Source organism: Oratosquilla oratoria, chromosome 22 (assembly GCF_046742065.1).
Source record: "Oratosquilla oratoria isolate Oo_2021 chromosome 22, ASM4674206v1, whole genome shotgun sequence".
In the NCBI taxonomy this organism is placed as follows: domain Eukaryota; kingdom Metazoa; phylum Arthropoda; class Malacostraca; order Stomatopoda; family Squillidae; genus Oratosquilla; species Oratosquilla oratoria.
In genome coordinates this window covers 13,003,650-13,023,140 of record NC_134798.1, presented here as the reverse complement: position 1 = coordinate 13,023,140, position 19,491 = coordinate 13,003,650, and the positions used below count along the sequence as shown (strand labels likewise).

The 19,491-nt window shown below is 39.5% G+C and overlaps 1 protein-coding gene across 1 annotated transcript in view; it reads left to right on the top strand.

Annotated features, from left to right (window-relative positions):
• Nucleotides 1-16,956, top strand: part of LOC143037438 (uncharacterized) — a 152,861-nt gene extending 135,905 nt beyond the window's left edge. Inside the window, exons 7-9 of the mRNA XM_076205659.1 lie at nt 765-900; nt 6,645-6,765; nt 13,308-16,956. Coding sequence (XP_076061774.1) covers nt 765-900; nt 6,645-6,765; nt 13,308-16,174 — 3,124 coding nt within the window. The 3' untranslated portion in view covers nt 16,175-16,956. The remainder of the gene's footprint in view (nt 1-764; nt 901-6,644; nt 6,766-13,307) is intronic.
• Nucleotides 16,957-19,491: the final 2,535 nt, after the last annotated feature.

Genomic DNA, 19,491 nt, shown 5'->3' with positions numbered 1-19,491 from the left:
TCAAATATGTAAGGGCACATGTAAATAGAGGTACCACTGTGTATATATATATATATATATATATATATACACACATACATATTTTACCTAGTTGTATTATACAGGAAGGGAGCTATGCTCTTAGTGACCCGTCTTTGTATCTTTCAGCATCAAGTTTTGTTCTTTAATTCTTGAATAGCATTTTCACACACTGTTGCCTTATCTAATTTATTGTGTGTGTGTATTTACCTAGTTGTATTATACAGGAAGGGAGCTATGCTCATGGTGACCCATCTTTGTATCTTTCAGCATCAAGTTTTTTTCTTAAAATCTTGAATAGTATTTGCACACACTGTTTCTTTATCTAAGTTATTCCAGGTATCCAGTACTCTGTGTGGGAAGCTATTCTTTTTCCGATATCTTCTATAGTTATCCTTTTTGAATTTCTTTTCATGACCTCTTGTTTTTCCATTGTCATTTTTTAGTAAATCATTCTTATCAAGGATTTCCATTTCTTTCATGGTTCTAAATATAATCAGTGTGTGTGTATATATATATATATGTATATGTATATATATGCTGTATCTTGCTACATTGTTTCTAATCTGGTGAGTGGGTAGGATACTGGGATGACCCTTCATTCACAAGGTGTTAAGAGGAGAGGGCAACTAATTGGTTGGGTGGATGCATGTTTTGTCTGGCAACCTTCCATATAAAGGGTAAGAGGCCCTTGATGTATAGATAGATTGATGTATTTATATATGTACATTTTTCTCCTGTTTCAGATGTGGGGAACCTCTGATAGACACAATTGTGCACTTCGGAGAACGTGGAAAGCTGCGATGGCCTCTCAATTGGCAGGGGGCTTGTCAGGCAGCAAAAGCATGTGATGTAGTTCTGTGCCTTGGCTCCAGTCTCAAGGTTACTGCCTTATTTTCATAGGTCATTTTCACCCTTCTCTAAACCTGCTGTTTTCCAAGCAACCTCCCAATTACCTTGTTGTATTGTGTTATATCACCAAGATTGTTCAACATGTATTTGGATGGGGTGGTAAAAGAGATAAATGCTAGATTATGTGGCAAAGGTAATTGATGGAGAGTTGTGTCCAACAATTTTTTTTTTTTTTTAATATTTAACTTAATTCCATCATATTCTAGCAGAGCTACCCCTTCTCTCCCTTGTCCCCTCCTCACACCTAATATCTGCCCCACTACACTCCCAAACTCAAAATCTTCTCCCCCTTTCAATTTAGTTTCATGTAATACCAACACACCCATCTTCTTTCTTACAAACATACTATCTCTTTCTTTTTAGTCTCATCCATACCACACCCATGGACATTTAATGACCCAAATATCTTAGGGTTCTTGTTGGAAAACTCATTCCAGATCATCTTATGCCTTGATTTCTTGTAGGATAGGGTTGTAGAGGGCAGGATACCTAGTTCCATCATTTGCTTCATCCAACAATTTCTCCCCATCACCTCTGTTTTCCACATGAGGGGACAGAGGGGGGTTGCTGATTAAGTGAAGCGGCCTTGCTGTGTCTTGCTGCATTGCCTCTGACCCAGTGCAGTGGGTAGGAGACGAGGATGACCATCCATGATGAGCTAAGATGAGAGGGAGGAAAGGGTGGTGGATGAGAGTGAAATGGGTGGGAGTGGGTTTGTGCCATTAACTTGGTACATAGATAGAACTTCATTCCAAGCTCTTGCCTTAGGGGCACATGTACCACCATGGAGTCTCTTCAGTTCATCCCCGTAGATCTAATTTTCATGTGGATTGTTTCACCCTTGCCTTCACTCAGATTTGCTTTTTTGACCATTATGTCATTTCTCACAATAACCACCCCACCATGCATATCTTCTCTGTCTCTTCTACAGGTAGCTTATCTATTATTCTCTGGGTATAGATCAATATTTTTTGGGAGCTTGGTCTCTACTAGGCACACAATATCAGACTCATTTAACAGCCTGGACAATAGTAAACCATCTAATTAGCATAGGTTACTTTTAGTTTTTTTGTAGGGGTGAGTGGAGAATGGTTGTGTACAGATGATTTATTGATGCAGGCCAAAGGGATTTTCCCTCTCCATTTTCTGCATAGCACGAGGAGGGAGGTTTGCTGATTAAGTGAATTGGCCTTGCTGTGGATGTACTGGGTCTTGCTCTGCATGGCTTCTGACCTGGGCAGTGGGCAGGAGACAGGGATGTTGTTTCATCTGTGATGAGCTAAGATGAGAGAGAAACTAAGGATGGATGGGAGTGGAATATGTATTTACCTAGTTGTATTATACGGGAAGGGAGCTATGCTTGTGGTGACCCATCTTTGTATCTTTCAGCATCAAGTTTTTTCTTAAAATCTTGAATAGTGTTTGCACACACTGTTTCTCTATCTAATTTATTCCAGATATCCAGTACTCTATGTGGAAAGCTATTTTTTTTTTCCCAGATCTCTTCTATAGTTATCCTTTTTAAGTTTCTTTTCGTGTTCTCTTCTTTTTCCATTGTCCCATTTTAATAAATCATCCCTATCTAGGATTTCCATTCCTTTCAGCAGATCTCTTTCTCTTCTTTGTTCCAGAGTTGGTAGTTCCAATTTGGACAATCTTTGTTCATATGTTAATTTGGAGAGAGCTGGTGCCAACTTTGTCGTTGCTCTTTGTATTCTTTCTAATTTCTTTATATTCTTTTTAGTATGGGGTGTCCATAGTGTTGCTGCATACTCCAGTTTTGGTCTTATTAGTGTAACTAATATTTTTTTAATCATTTCCTCATCCAAGTAGTCAAATGCCACTTTCATTGACCTTACTAGGTTGAAGGTTTCTCTTGACCATTTTATTGATATGTTTGTCCAGTGGCATGTCTTTGCTTATTATTACTCTAATGTCTCCTTCCAAGTTCACTTTTTTTACTTCTTCACCAATTTTATTTCTTGATATTCTATTTTTTACTTTTTCCAAACTCCATTATACTACACTTCTTGATATTGAAGTTCATCTCCCACTTTTGCATCCATTTCCAGATTTTGTGTAGGTCGAACTGTAATTATTCACAATCCTCCTCTGTTCTTACTTTCTTTAGTATTTTTGTGTCGTCTGCGAAGAAATTCATATAACACTCCACTCCTTCATACATGTCATATATATGGCAAACATGATTGAAGCCAATACAGAACCTTGTGGAACATCATTTATCATTTCCTCCTAATTCAAGTATTTATCTCTAATTACTACCCTCATTTTTTTCCCAGTCAGGAAGTCTTCCATCCATTCCAATAATTTTCCTTTGATGCCATCCATTGATTCTATTTTTCTTATTAGTTTCTTGTGTGGTACCTTATCAAATGCTTTTTGTAGGTCTAGAAAGGCACAGTCCACCCATCCAACCCTTTCTTGTATTATTTCTATTAGTCTCGAATAGAAGCAAATCAGGTTTGTTGTACATGACCATCCCTGTCTAAATCCAAATTGATTTGGATTCAGTATATTTTTTTCTTCCAGATGTTCAACCCATCTACTTTTGATAACTTTTTCACATATTTTTGCTATTGTTGTTATTAGGGAGACTGGTCTGTTGTTGGTTGGATTTTCCTTGTTTCCTCCTTTATATATTGGTACAATATTTGCATTTTTCCAATCCTGTGGTACTTTTCCTTCTTTGAGGGAGTATTTAATAAATTGTATATTTTGTCTGTCAACTCCTCTATGCATTCTTTCAATATCCAATTTGCAATTCCATCCGGACCATGTGATGTTCTGACATCAAGGTTTTTTATTTGGTCTCTGATTTCCTTCTGTGTTACAGTTATTTCCTTCATTTGGGGGGATCTCTCTCTATATTCCCTCACAGTTTTATGAACTTTCAATTGTGAATACCAATTTGAAATGATTGTTCATAATTTCAGCCATTTCTACTTCTGTATATTCATAATTTCCCTGGCATAGCTTTTCCATTTCTTGTTTATTTTTTAGTTTACCATTTACATACCTGTAAAATAGTTTAGGTTGTTCCTTGCATTTTTTCTATTATATCTTTCATAGTTTCTCTTTTCATCTCTGCGTATTTTTACATAATAATTTTTTACATTACACAGGGGATAGCCAAAAAGAAAAAGGCATAGAAACCACTCCCACCCATTCCATTACCTACATATCCCACTCCCCTCCACCCTTCTCCCTCCCTCTTGGCACCTCCTGGATGACGGGTCATCCCTGCATCCTGTCCACTGCCCTGGGTCAGAAGCAGTGTCGCAAGACACAGCACATCCACAGCAAGGCTATTTCATAAATTCAGCCCCCCCCCCCCCTCTCCATCCCCTCATGCAGAAAAGGAGAAGACGGAGAGAAATTCCTTTGGGCTGCGTCAATTTTTTTCTCATACATACTTCCTCATCCCCCATCCACTCCCCCTCATGCATCACAGTATCATCCATACACAACCCTTCTCCATTCACCCCTATCTTCTGTCCTCGCCCGTCCTTCCTCAACAGACATTGCTCTCTTTTGTAATGCCCCTTCCACCCCATCCATCCATCTCATCCTAGGACTCCCCCCTCATATTCACTCCTTCCACCTCTGCCTTCCACACCTCTTTTACTAATCTTTCTTCACTCATTCTTTCCATGTGTCCAAACCATTCTAATACTCTTTCATCAACCCTATCTCCCAACTTCCTTTCCACCCCTGTCCATACTTCTTAGACATTTCAACTCACATTTAAACTCTTCCACCCTTATGTTCCATGTTTCTGCCCCAAACAGTGCTGTCGGTGTAACCACTCCTTCATTCAATGCCAAATGTCTATTTCTCATTACACTTTTTAATCCCCCAAGGCATTTACTTACTTCTCTCAATCTACATTCTACCTCTACCTCCACTCCTCCCTTTCCCACAACATTATCCCCCAAGTATCTAAAGCTATCCACTTCCTCTAGTCTCTCTCCCTTAATACTCACTTCCAGTTTGCTGCCATCCTCTCACCTTGTACATCTCATCACCTTACTTTTAACCACATTTATCTTCAACTTTCTTCTTTTGCACACCTTCCCAAACTCCATCACTAACTTCCTTAATCCCTCCTCTGATCCTGCTACAAGTGCAGTGTCATCAACAAACAACAACTCGCATATCTCCCATTTTTTTCCATTTTCTTTAACCTTCAATTCCTGGCCCATTATCCTTTCATTCACCTCTTCCACCACCCCATCTATGTATATATTGAACAGCCATGGTGACATGACACATACCTGTTGAAGTCCCACCTTTACCTCAAACTACTCACTCTTTCCATTTCTAATTCTAACACAGGCTCTACTACTCTTGTAATGTAGGACACCTACATACAGAAACCAAAACCCTCCAAATTGAACATCATATGAAAATGACCTGAGCACAATTCTATACCAGAACCCTAAATAACACCTACCCTTCACACTACATTTCACAAGCACCACCAACACACAACAAAATACTACACCAGCAGTGTACTATTCCAATATCTACCACAACCTACCACCCAAACCACACAAAACATCTGCACAGAGACACATTCACACCTAGGTAATTTAACAGCCCCTTCAAGAAAGACCACCAAACTAGATACTCCAACACCACCCCCCCCCCAGATATAAGTCCCACAAAGAAAAGTCTCCAACACCAGACAAGAACCACACCAGCAAGCCTGGGATCAGGATACCTTCTGTCATTAAGACTGTACCAACAAAAGAATATGCCTGGTCACAGATTCAAAGTGCCCCAGATGCAACCACCACACAGAAAACAGAACATGTCATACATGTCCCACACTAACAATCCCTAGACAAGAACATAATATCTTTTCTCTTAGTGAGTTATGGTCCCTCCCAGAAGCTGTTGCTGGTTTCCTAGAGGCTGTGTGTCTTCTGCAAGAGAGACCAGGGGTAATGGATTGATTGACTGATTGATCTTCTTTGTTTGACAGATATTCCTCATGAATCCAAGGTCCTTTCACCCCATTCAACACCTCATTCTTAATCCTAAGGTTCACTCCATCTGCTTCTGCTTGCCATACTCTTTTTACTCACATTTTCTCACTATTTGCTCCATATACCTGAACCTCCATATAAGGAGGGTGGCCAAGTTAGTGTATGTATCCACCCCACAGTCATCCCACATCAATCCAAAAACTCATTGTCCCTCATGTCTCAGTCCTTGTGGGTGAAGGGTTATCCCTGTACCTTGCTATAGTGCTCAGGTCAGAGGCAGTGCGGCAAGACACAGCATTTCCACCACATCCATAACTGGTTTTCTCCCCAATGCTTCATTGTATGGTGACCCCCCCTCCCCCTTTATCCACTTTGGAAATTTCTGTAGCAGGCATAAAAATCCCTTTGGGATGTGGCATTTGCTTGTCATCCGTTTATAATCATTCTTCATCCATTCCTGTCTTCTGCACACTCTTCTGATAAACAGACATTCCTCTTGCTTCCAGCCAAGGGATCTGTATACCAACATCTTTTTTTCCCATTACAAGGGAGGTAGCCAAAAACAAAGGCATAAAATCTACTCCCACCATTTCCATCCCCATATACTCCACTCCTATTCACCCCCCTCATCTGTAATACAAAGTAAAAGATGAACAAAAAAAATTTTGTTACTGATTTTTTTCATCTACTACTGCTTGACAGGTTTTACGAAAATACCCTTGGTTATGGCAAATGGACCGACCTCCCAAGAAGAGACCTGAACTTTACATTGTTAATTTACAGTGGACACCAAAAGACAAAGATGCAACATTAAAGATCAATGGTAAGAATTTTATATGTAAACAGTGTTGTTGGGAATTAATAACTTTAACTCAAATTGATATTCCAGTATGTAATTAAAGTCCAAGAATGATATTCTGTTCCAGGTGGATTGCTGTTAATGTTACTTTTGCGTTCTAATATCTAAAAAAGGGAGGTACAGTGAAGGTGGACTGGATGATGAGGTTGTCTAATGTTTGTTTTCAAGAGGGTAGAGTGCCGGAGGACTAGAGGAGTGCCTGTATAGTTGTGCTTTACAAGGGAAAAGGGGTCAATTGTGAGTAGTAGTTTCAGAGGGATCAGTTTGTTGAGTGTAGTTAGGAAGGCTTATGGGAGGGTTTTGATTGAGAGGATTAAGAGAGGAACAGAGGGAGTAATTGGTGAGGAACAGTGTGAGTTTAGGACAGGTAGGGGCTGTGTGGATCAGATTTATGTATTTACCTAGTTGTATTATACGGGAAGGGAGCTATGCTCGTGGTAACCCGTCTTTGTATCTCTTAGCATCAAGTTTTTTCTTAAAATCTTGAATAGTGCACACACTGTTTCTTTGTCCAATTTGTTCCAAATATCTATCACTCTGTGGGGGAAGTTTTTTTTTTCAGATCTCTTCAGTAATTATCTGTTTTTAGTTTCTTTTCGTGTCCTCTTGTTTTTCCATTGTCCCATTTCAATAAGTAATTCTTATCTAAGATTTCCATTCCCTTCATATTTCTGTAGATAGTAAGTCTCCTCTTTCCCTTCTTTGTTCTAGAGTTGGTAATTCTAATTTGGACAGTCTTTGTTCATATGTCATTTTAGAAAGAGTTGGTGCCAGTCTTGTTGTTGCTCTTTGTATTCTTTCTAACTCCTTTATATTCTTTTGGTACTGGGTGTCCATAGTGTTGCTGCATACTCGAGTTTTGGTCTTATTAGTGTAGTTAAAAAAATTTATCATTTCCTCGTCCAAATAGGCAAATGCCACTTTTATTGACCTCAATAAATTATAGGTTTCTCCGACTATTTTATTAATATGCTTATCCAGTGTCATGTCTTTGCTGATCATCACTCCAAGGTCTTTTTCTGAGTTTACTTTTTTGACCTCTTCGATATTCTGTTTTTACTTTTTCCAAATTCTATTATACTACATTTCTTGATATTGAATTTCACTTCCCATTTTTGAGTCCATTTCCAGATCTTGTCCAAGTCTTGTTGTAATGAGTTGCAATCCTCCTCAATTTTTACTTTCTTTAGTATTTTTTCGTTGTCTGTAAATAAATTCATAGAACACTCTACTCCTTCGTCCATGTCATTCATGTATATAGCAAACATGATCGGGGCCAGTACTGATCCCTGCGGGACACCATTTCTCATTTCTTCCCAATTTGAGAATTTGTCTCTAATTACTACTCTCATTTTCCTTCCAGTTATGAAGTCTTTCATCCATTCCAATAATTTTCCTCTGATGCCACCTTTTGTAGGTCCAGAAAGGCACAGTCTGCCCAACCATCTCTCTCTTATATTATGTCTATTAATCTTGAGTAGAAGCAGATCAGGTTTGTTGTACATGATCATCCTTGTCTGAATCCAAATTGATTTGGAATCAGTATAGTTTTTTCTTCCAAATGTTTAACCCTATATTTTTGACGAACTTTTCGCAGATTTTTGCTACTGTGTTTGTCAAGGAGACCGGTCTATAATTTGATGGGTCTTCCTTGTCTCCTCTCTTATAAATTGGCACAATGTTTGCCTTCTTCCAGTCCTGTGGCACTTTTCCTTCTTTAAGTGAGAATTTAATTATATTATATATTTTGTCTGTTAATTCTTCCATGCATTCTTTCAGTATCCAATTTGCAATTCCATCTGGACCATGTGATTTTCTGACATCAAGGGTTTTCGTTTGGTTGCTGATTTCCTTTTGTTTTACAATTATTTCTTTCTTTGAGGGTAAGACAGATATGTGAGAAAGCTTTAGGAAAAGGTAAGGATGTTTATTGGGTCTGGATTTGGAAAAGGCTTATGACAGTAGACAGGAAGACACTGTAGGAGGTATTGCAGATACAGTCAAACCTCGGTTATCGAATGCTTCTGTTCTCGACCAAATCGGTTTTCGACCAAAAAGTTCGAGAATTTTACGTCTCCGAACTCGACCAAATTTCGGCTCTCGAACAAACTCGAACGCTAAGGACGCTTCCTCCGTAGCGCATTTACGATCAAAGTTCATTCCGAGCAGACGTGTTCGTTCTTATTTACGTAAATCTGACTTTTTTTCATCTTTGCATCGTGTATTAGCCCCCAATCATGGGTCCAAAGAAAGCAAGTTCAAGTGGTGAAGAAAAGAGGAAAGTAGTGCGCAAAACTATTGAATTTAAAAAAGAATTAATAGCGAAATATGAATCTGGCGTTCGTGTGTCTGCGTTGGCTAAGGAGTTTGGGATGGCGAAATCGACGATAAGCACCATCCTAAAAAATAAAGACCAGGTTAAAGCAAGTGATGTGGCTAAAGGATCAAGTGTTTTTAGCAAACAAAGGCCACAGGTATTGGAGGAAGTGGAGAAACTTTTGCTGATTTTCGTAAATGAGAAACAGTTAGCAGGTGATACTCTTAGTGAAGATGCAATTTGTGCCAAAGCAAGACAATTGTATGAAGATTTGATAAAAAAAGATCCTAGCATTATTCCGGAAGGGTTTGATTTTAAAGCAAGCAGAGGGTGGTTTGAAAAGTTTAAGAAAAGAAGTGGGATACACTCCATTGTTCGTCATGGGGAAGTAGCAAGTTCAGATAAGGAAGCCGCGGAAAAGTTTAAAGTGGAATTTGCAGATTACATCAAGGCCGAGCAATATGTTCCCCAACAAGTGTTCAATATGGACGAAACTGGACTTTTTTGGAAAAAAAATGCCACGAAGAACTTACATCACACGTGAGGAGAAGTCGTTGCCAGGCCACAAACCAATGAAGGATAGTCTAACTCTCTTGTTGTGTGGTAATGCTACTTATTTATAATTCTGAGAATCCAAGGGCATTCAAGGCTAATAATGTTATCAAGGGTAGATTGCCTGTTATGTGGAGGTCAAACACAAAGGCTTGGCTGACGAGGCAAATTTGTACTGAGTGGGTGCATGAGGTGTTTGCCCCCGCCGTCAAGAAATATTTGGAAGAAAAGAATTTGCCACTACGCTGTTGTCTTCTGATGGATAATGCTCCTGCCCACCCTCCAGGTTTAGAAGAAGACTTGACAGAGGAATTTGATTTTGTCAAAATCAAATTTCTTCCTGCTAATACAACACCTTTGCTTCAACCCATGGACCAGCAAGTCATTGCAAATTTCAAGAAGCTCTACACCAAATTCCTTTTTCAACGATGCTTCGAGGTGACTAGTGACACGCAGCTAACCCTTCGAGATTTTTGGAAAAATCATTTTAACATCTACCACTGCATCACCCTCATCGACAAAGCCTGGAACCAAGTGTCATACAGAACGATGAATTCGGCATGGAGGAAATTGTGGCCCGAGTGTGTGACGGAACGAGAGTTTGAGGGGTTCGCGGGCGCAGGATCGAGCACAGCTGATGTTGGTGCTGAAGAGGAAGAGGAAGCCCAAGAGGAAACTCAACTTATTGAAGAAATTGTCAGGATGGGCCAAAATCTAGGTTTAGAAATGGACAACAGTGATGTCGAGGAGCTAATCGACGAACATCGTGACGAGCTGACAACAGAAGAACTCCAGCACCTTCAGGAAGAGCAGAAGAAGACGTTGACGGAGGAGATGTCTTCTGATGAGGATGAGGGAAGGAAGGATGCCTCTACTGCTGATATCAAGGATATTTGTGCTAAATGGAATGATATCCAGAACTTTGTGGAACTTTACCATCCAGATAAAGCCGCAAGCAGTAGAGCCGTTTATGCATTTAATGATGATGTTATTAGCCACTTCCGTAAAGTTCTAAAAAAAAAGGGAAAAACAAGTGACTCTAGATAGGTTCTTCATGAAAAGGAAGGAACACCCTGTGGCAACGTCTCCCCAACCGAAGAGAAGGGCGAGAGAGACGACACTTCCAGTCGACTTACCCGACGTTTTTATGGAAGATGATTCTCCTTCGAAAAATTGATGAAAATGTGCTTTTGTTCACATGATCTTGTACTGTATGTTACTCTATGTTACTAACAATTTTATGCCCTTTTTTCTAATTTTTTTTTTATTGTATCATAACCTTTAATGTTCTGTATGTTACAGTTGGTAAAAAAACATACAAAATGTTTGCATTTTGTTTTTTTTATACTTTTAGATAGGATATCTTTTATTAAAATAAAACACATGGTCTATTTCTACCCTTTTTTATTTATTGTAAACAGTATACAGTGCAGTTTATGGTGTAAAATAGTAAAAAAAAAATTAGAAAAAGTTGTTTTTTAGACTTGGAACGGATTAAAATTATTTACATTGATTATAATGGGAAAAATTGTTTCGGTTTTCGAACAAATCGCTTTTCGAACAGCCTTCTCGAACGGATTATGTTCGAAAACCGAGGTTTGACTGTATATAGAATAGGAAGAGAGCTGTTAAGAGCAGTCAAGAGTTTTTACAAGAGTAGTAGAGCCTGTGTTAGAATTAGAAACGGAGAGAGTGAGTGGTTTGAGGTAAAGGTGGGACTTCGTCAAGGATGTGTTATGTCGCCTTAGCTGATCAATTTATAAATGAATTTGGTGGTGGGAGAGATGAATGAGAGGGTAGTGAATGTAATGGGAAAGGGAGGAGTGGAGGTAGAGGTAGAACGTAGATCAAGAGAAGTTTGGGGGATTAAAAAGTTTAATGAGAAATAGATATGCCTTGGTGGATTAAAAAGTGTAATGAGAAATAGACATCTGGGAATGGATGCTAAGAGGAGGTTATATGAAGGAGTGATTGTGCCAACAGCAATGTACGGGGTAGAAACATGGAACATGAGAGAGGAAGAGAGAAGGAGTTTGAATGTGTTTGAGATGAAATGTCTGAGAAGTATGATAGGGGTTACTAGGCTAGATAGAGTGAGAAATGAAGAGGTGAGGAGGAGAACAGGGGTGGAAAGGGAGCTGGGAGATAGGGTTGATGAAAGAGCATTAGGATGGTTTGGACACATAAAAAAAATGAGTGAAGAAAGATTAGTAAAAGAAGTGTGGAAGGAGTGAATATGAGGGGGCGTCCTAGGAAGAGATGGATGGATGGGGTGAAAGGGGCTTTATAAAAGAGAGGAATGTCTGTAGAGGAAGGACAGGAGAGGACAGAAGATAGGGGTGAATGGAGAAGGGTTGTGTATGGATGAGGCTGTGATGCATGATGGGGAGTGGGTGTGGGATGGGGGGTGAGGAAGTATGTATGAAAAAAAATTGATGCAGCCCGAAGGGATTTCTCCCCGTCTTCTCCTTTTGTGCACGAGAGGACGGAGAGGGGGGGTCACCAAATTTATGAAGCGGCCTTGCTGTGGATGTGCTGTGTCTTGCAACACTGCTTCTGACCCAGGGCAGTGGACAGGTTGCAGGGATGACCCGTCATCCAGGAGGTGCCAAGATGGGAGGGAGGGAGGAGGGTGGAGGGGAGTGGAATATATGGGAAATGAAATGGGTGGGAGTGATTTCTATGCCTTTTTCTTTTTGGCTACCCCCGTGTAAGGGGGAAAAAGCCTTTGGGATATGTATGTATGTATGTAGATATTTGGGAATAGATGCTAAGAGGAGATTGTATGGAGTGATTATGGCAACAGCACTGTACAAGAGTTTAAATGTGTTTGAGATGAAATGCCTGAGAATTATGGTAGGGATTACTAAGCTGGATAGAGTGAGAAATGAGGAAGTGAGGAGGAGAGCGGGGATGGAAAGGGAGTTGGGAGATAAGTTGATGAAAGAGTATTGGGATGGTTTGGATACATAGAAAGAATGAGTGAAGAAAGACAAGTAAAAGGTGTGGAAGGAGTGAGCATGTGGTGGCGACCAAGGATGAAATGGATGGATGGGATAAAAGGGGCATTGGGAAAGAGAGGAATGTGTGTTGAGGAAGGAAGGGAAAAGACAGAAGATAGGGGTGAGTGGAGAATGGTTGTGTATGGATGACGCTGTGATGCATGGAAGGGAGTGGGTAGGGGATGGGATGGTGAGGGAACATGTGCGAATGATATTTTGATGCAGCCCAAAGGGATTTCTCCTGTCCTCTCTTTTTGTGCATGAAGGAATGGAGAGAGGGGGGATCGCTGATTAAGTGAAGCGATCTTGGATGTGAATGTGCTGTGTCTTGCTGCATTGCTTCTGACCCAGGACAGTGGGCAAGATGCAGAGATGACCTGTCATCCAGGAGGAGCTAAGAAAAGAGGGACGGAGGAGAGGAGTATGTTGGGATGAAATGGGTGGGAGTAGATTTATGCTTATGACTTTGGCTACCTCTTGTAAGGGGGAAACAGCCATTGGTATATGTATGTATGTATAGAATTATCTAATTAAAAGTTTCATGCTTGTTTGATTTTCCATTGTATGTTATATGCTGTAATTCATTGTATGTCATAAAATCTTAAGCTAATGAATTTGTTTGTGTCTTTGTTTAGGCAAGTGTGATGTGGTCATGAAATTGGTTATGAAGGAATTAGGTATCAGCATTACGCCCTACTGGCGATGCAATGACCCTATCTTCCAAATTGCAACTCCTCTTCACCAAGCTGAACTCAACACAACCACACGACCACACCTTGTCCAGCCCAGCCTAAAGCAGGAAGAAGTGAAAGAAGAGGTCGCCGTAAAAAAGGAAAAAGAAGAAAAGATCAATGTCAAAAAAGAGAGTCAAAATATACATAGTGATGTGAAGGTGAATCATAAATTGGAGAGTAGTAAACAAATATTAATACCCTTAGGGAATCCAGATTTGTTGAAAGTGGAAATGAAAGAAGAAGTTGAGTCAAAGAATAGTGAATGTGAGGGAACTAAAGTTGAGGGTGTTAGTGAAATCAAAGAGGAAGATGAAGGTAGTATGAAAGAAGAAAAGGATAAGTCAAATTTTTCAAAAGAAGGAATGGAAGTTAGTGAAGTAAAGTTAGAAAAGGAAGAGGACCATAAATGTGAAAATGAAAAAGAAAGCTCAGAGGAATTATGGATGTCAAAAAATGATTCAGAAATTAATTCTGAGGTAAAGGTTGAAGACGAGGAGGAGAATGAAGAAGAGGAGGAGGAAGATAATGATGAAGAGGAGGATGAAAACATTTCTCAGGAAAACTTAACTGAGCTCCTAAACACAGGTGATACGGAGTGTCAAAGTGACCTTGATAGCATGTCCAGTTCACTCATGGATGATGAGAAAGATTATTCCAGTGATGAACTCAGTGAAAGTGAACAGTACATGACAGCTGAAAATAGTGATGAACACCAGATGCAAGATAATATGTTGCAACAAGGGATGGTAGTCACAGATGATAGGTTATCTTGTAGTGCAGATGATAGTGAGAGTGCTCTGACAGAAAATTGCTTAGATGACCAGAATATCACATTAGAAAATCAGGTAGTAGAGAGGAACAGTGAGTCTAACACAAGATCTCATAGTAAAAGTGAAGTAGACAGTTATTGGGAAGGGAATGAAGAGAGAAGAAAGAAAGAAAACATAAACAATTATTTTAAGATGGCCTATTGCTCTTCTGGAGGTGACCATCAACAGGAAAGGCAAGTGAGACTCCTGCAAAAAGAATTCTATGGCACTGGGTTATGTATCAGGTCAGTCAAGGATTCCAAGCCAGCACGGAGAAGATCTTTAGACAAAAAGACAGTTGGTAGTGATACTAAAGTTGGTTTTCAGAATGAAGGTGATGTTAGCAAAGATGGGGTTGTAAATTCAAGTGACTTAGGGCAACTTCAATTGTCAGGTGAAGGTGATCAATATAGTAAGGATTCCAGTTATACTTTCAAACACAGGTCTCCCCTTCAGGGTCTTGCTGCTTCTAATAATGTAGATTGTCTTCCAGGTGTTAAGGCATCACCAGTCATGTGTTCAGCCACAGGATCTTTAAGTCAGTCCATTCAGGAAAGAATCACCCAGCCAGAAAATAAGAGCGGGGCCTTGATGACATTCCGGCAGGAGTCGGAAGCTCTGGCCAAGGTGGATATTGATGTGATAACTCAAGTTGCTCAATGTGATAGAAGACCAACTAGTATAGTCAAGTTGGCTGTACAGTCAGGTGGTATTGAGAGAGTGGGCACACCACCTCATGACTATTGCAAAATGGTTCGGGAAGTGAGAGATGTGAATCAGGTTAATGAAGAGGAGGACAGGAATCGAATCACTTTACTTCAGGACAGGTCTGTCACAGACATATCGACAGATCACAGTTTTTTATTGAGAACACAAATAGTGAATGGAGTAATTAAAACAGCTAGTGTAGAGCCAATTGGAAGTGAAAAGAAAGTGGAGAGTTTTCTAAAACGAGAGATCATTCAGGGTGCAGGTTTAAAAGCAGAAGTCAGTGATTCAGTGAAGATTGCTTCAGGGAATGTAGACAGTCATAATAATCATCTCACTAAGTTAAATGTTGGGAATGCAATAAGTAAAAACCTATCTAAAGGCATTTGTAAAGTGAATGTGTCAATAGATGATTGTGAAAGTGATGAGTTGAAGAGTATTTGGTATCAGAGTTTCTGTGGTAATAATAAGGCCCAGTCCGAAGCCTCATATAAAAGTTCCTCCCCTAATTTAGGCTTTAATTATAAGTGTTGTGCCAACAACTCGAGCAACAACCTTCTCAGGCATATTTGTGATGAAATGGTTAATAACAACAAAGTTCATAAAAAAGGGACCCAAAAGTGTAATACACAAAATAGTGATGAAATCAAATGTATTTGGTTTTGGGGATTTGATTCTAATGCTGCTGATAACCCGGACAAAAAGGATGAAAATAAAAGTACAGATAGTGATCGGAAACATCATGAAACGACAACAGAGAGTCAGGATGTAGACGATGCTGTGAGGCCTCGACGGATAACACGAAGCAGCACAAGAGCATCTGCTGAAAGTAAAAGTGGAACTGGTGACGAGTCCTCCAACCCAGAAACTTCACGATGCAGTTGTTCAGGCAACAACCCCGAATTGTGTCGTGCAGCTGCAACAGCTTCCAACAAGATGGTGCCAGACGCAGAAGTAGAAAGGGCGAGGGACATATTTCAGAGGAAGAGAATATTGAATTACAGAAGATTTGAACCGGAGTTCAAAGTCCAGTTACAGAGCTACACATATGAAAGGCGGAAACAAAAACGCAAAGCAAAACCTGATGTGGGTGAAAGTGAAGAGGAGGTGGAAGAAGAAGAGCAAGATTATGATCACATAATGAATGAAAATTTTGAAAATACAGAAACTAAAGAATGGGAAGAAAAGCGTTGTAACCCAGGATGGTATGGCAAAGGTTATCGAAAAGGAATAAAGAGAAAGTCTCGATGATGAAGAAAGTCAACAATAAGTATTGTAGTCATCTGGGATCATGTTGGGACTTTACATAACTTGAAATCAAGGAAGAACACAGAAAGTGGATTTGTTACGGGCACCCCAGTAATCCACTAAAAAACTAGGAGCATTGCGAGAGTTGCCAGCTAATGAATCTGATCTCTTAATAGTTTTAGAATACTACACAGTATTTAGAAATATGTTTAAATTGCTGAAACTGTATGATGAAAACTATATTTAGTTCTTAAAAAGAACTAGCTAACTTGTTTACTTCTGTGTTTCTGATGTGGTTTTCTTGTATCAGTGTCCTTGATTTTGTCACATTTACATCTCATTGGTTACCTGTATGATAGATGTCTTCTATCTTTTTTATGTCTTCCAATTTGTTTTTCCAGTTTTCCATTTATTTTGTATATTTTATTTCCATTTGCTCCCTCATCATTATTTTATTAGTTTTATTTTTCATTAGTCCACATGACACATTATACAGTTTCTGATCCAGTTGTAAATGTAATTTTGTCATTTTAATAAAACATCATTTGCTTGAGCAGTGAGAGTTGAATGTTATAGAATATGAAAACATTTGAATTATTGATTTTGAAATTTTTGCTCAAATCTGTAAAAGATTTAATTATGAAATTTATATTTTGCTAATATGTTATTTATTAGAATTTTTTAGTGTGAAAATGCCTCAGTCTAGAATAACTTTAGACATTGTGTTTTTCCAGTTTACTGGCCTTATTCAGTGAGAATTCTCATTATTTCCACATTTTATACATGTGCATATATATAAATATATATGTATATGTATATATATTTGTGTATATATATATGTGTATATATATATGTATATATATATATATATATATATATATATATATATATATATATATATATATATATATATATATATATAAATAGATAAACAGGTGATGCTACCCATTCATGGATGTTAGGGTACACAGGTCCCCATGGGTGTGGAATATCTACAAATAATTTCCACCCCTAGACCCATGCCATGATAAAGATACAACCCCAAGAAGACATTTGATAAATAAATTTCAGCAGTGGAAAACAGTCTAAATCATGGAAAACAGTGTTCTGCACAAAATAATAGTGCTATACAATATGATCCAATAGAACCCTCTATATAGCCTTTCAATGTGAGATCATATAGGGTGTGCATGTGTGAACACATACATACATACACATACATACATATACCAAGGCTTTTTCCCCCTTCCAAGGGAGGTAGCCAAAAAGGGAAAGGCATAAAAACACTCCCACCCATTTCATCCCTAAATACACTCCACACCCTTCCTCTCATCTGAGCACCTCCTGGATGACGGGTCATCCCTGCACCCTGCCCACCGCCCTGGGTCAGAAGCAGTGTCGCAAGACACAGTACATCCACAGCAAGGCCGCTTCATTTACTCGGCGTCCCCCCCTCTCCGTCCCCCTTTGCATATAAGGCGAGGACGGGGAGAAATCCCTTCGGGCTGCGTCAAAATTTATTCACACATACTACCCCACCCCCCCGCCCATTCCTCCTCATGCAGTCACAACATTATCCATATACAACCATTCTCCACTCACCTCTGTCTTCCGTCCTCTCCCTTCCTTCCTCAACAGACATTCCCCTCTTCCCCAAAGCCCCCTTCACCCCATCCATCCACCTCATCCTAGGACGTCCCCTCATGTTCACTCCCTCCACATCTGCCTTCCATACCTCTTTTACTAGTCTTTCTTCACTCATTCTTTCCATGTGTCCAAACCATCCTAATATTCTTTCATCAACCCTATCTCCCAAATCCTTTTTCACCCCTGTTCTCCTCCTCACCTCCTCATTTCTCACTCTATCCAGCCTAGTAACCCCCACCATACTTCTCAGACACCTCATCTCAAACACATTCAAACTCCTTCTCTCTTCTTCTCTTATGTTCCACGTTTCTGCCCCATACAGTGCTGTTGGCACAATCACTCCTTCATACAGTCTCCTCTTCACATCCATTCCCAAATGTCTATTCCTCATTACACTCTTTAAACCACCAAGGCATTTACTCGCTTCTCTCAATCTACATTCTACCTCCACCTTCACTCCACCTTTTCCTGCTACACTTGCACCCAAGTATCTAAAACTATCCACTTCCTCCAGTCGCTCTCCCTTAATGTTCACTTCCAGTCTACTGCCACTTTCACCCCTTGTACATCTCATCACCTTACTTTTACCCACATTTATCTTTAGCTTTCTTCTATCACATACTCTCCCAAACTCTGCCACCAGCTTCCTCAATCCCTCCTCTGACCCTGCCACAAGCGCAGTGTCGTCCGCAAACAACAGCTGGCTCACCTCCCACTTTTCTCCATTTTCTTTAACCATCTCCAATCCCTGACTCACTACCCTAGCATTCACCTCTCGCACCACCCCATCCATGTATAAGTTGAACAGCCAGGGCGACATAACGCATCCTTGACGAAGTCCCACCTTTACTTCAAACCACTCACTCTCTCCATTTCTAATCCTAACACATGCTCTACTACTCTCATAAAAACTCTTGACAGCTCCCAAAAGCTTTCCTCCTATCCCATAAATCTGCATAACCTCCCACAGTGCCTTTCTGTCTACCCTATCATAAGCCTTTTCCAGTGTGAACACAACTACCATAAATCACATTTTCACAGTCAATAATTGAGTTACCATGTATAAATAGATTTATTTATAACCTATGAGGTAAGTTGGAGCAATGCATGACAACCAGTAAGACACTTTCTGCTTTAAGGTGTGATAGCACATGATTTGTATATGTGAACACAACCTTAGATTACTTATTCATAATCAATCATTCTATTAATTTCAACAGTATTTCTTACATTTATTCACACATGGGGAGCTGACAATCAGTAACTGCTCTCCTCTTTGTACCACTTTCATCTGGTGACATAGAAGCAGTTCTGCATTGATATAACACAGACAACAATCCAAAGTTACTTCTCAGAGGGATCTGTGGGAGGTTCTGAGGAGTGTTGCCAGCCACTGTAGTAATGCAGATTCCCCACTCACTTGATTGATTGGTTGATTGTGTAGAAGAGGGTTTGTTTTTTGGTTATTTTAACTATTTAGATGCCTCCCAATGGTTTTCTTTGTGTATAGCATGGATTTAGGGGGACTTGGAAACGATTTTGTGGCCCCTGACACCCCCCAAGTATGAGTATGTTTGAGGTTTAGGTGTATGTGTATGTATGTATGTATGTATATATGTGTGTGTATGTATATATATATTATATATATACATATATTTATAATTATATTATAT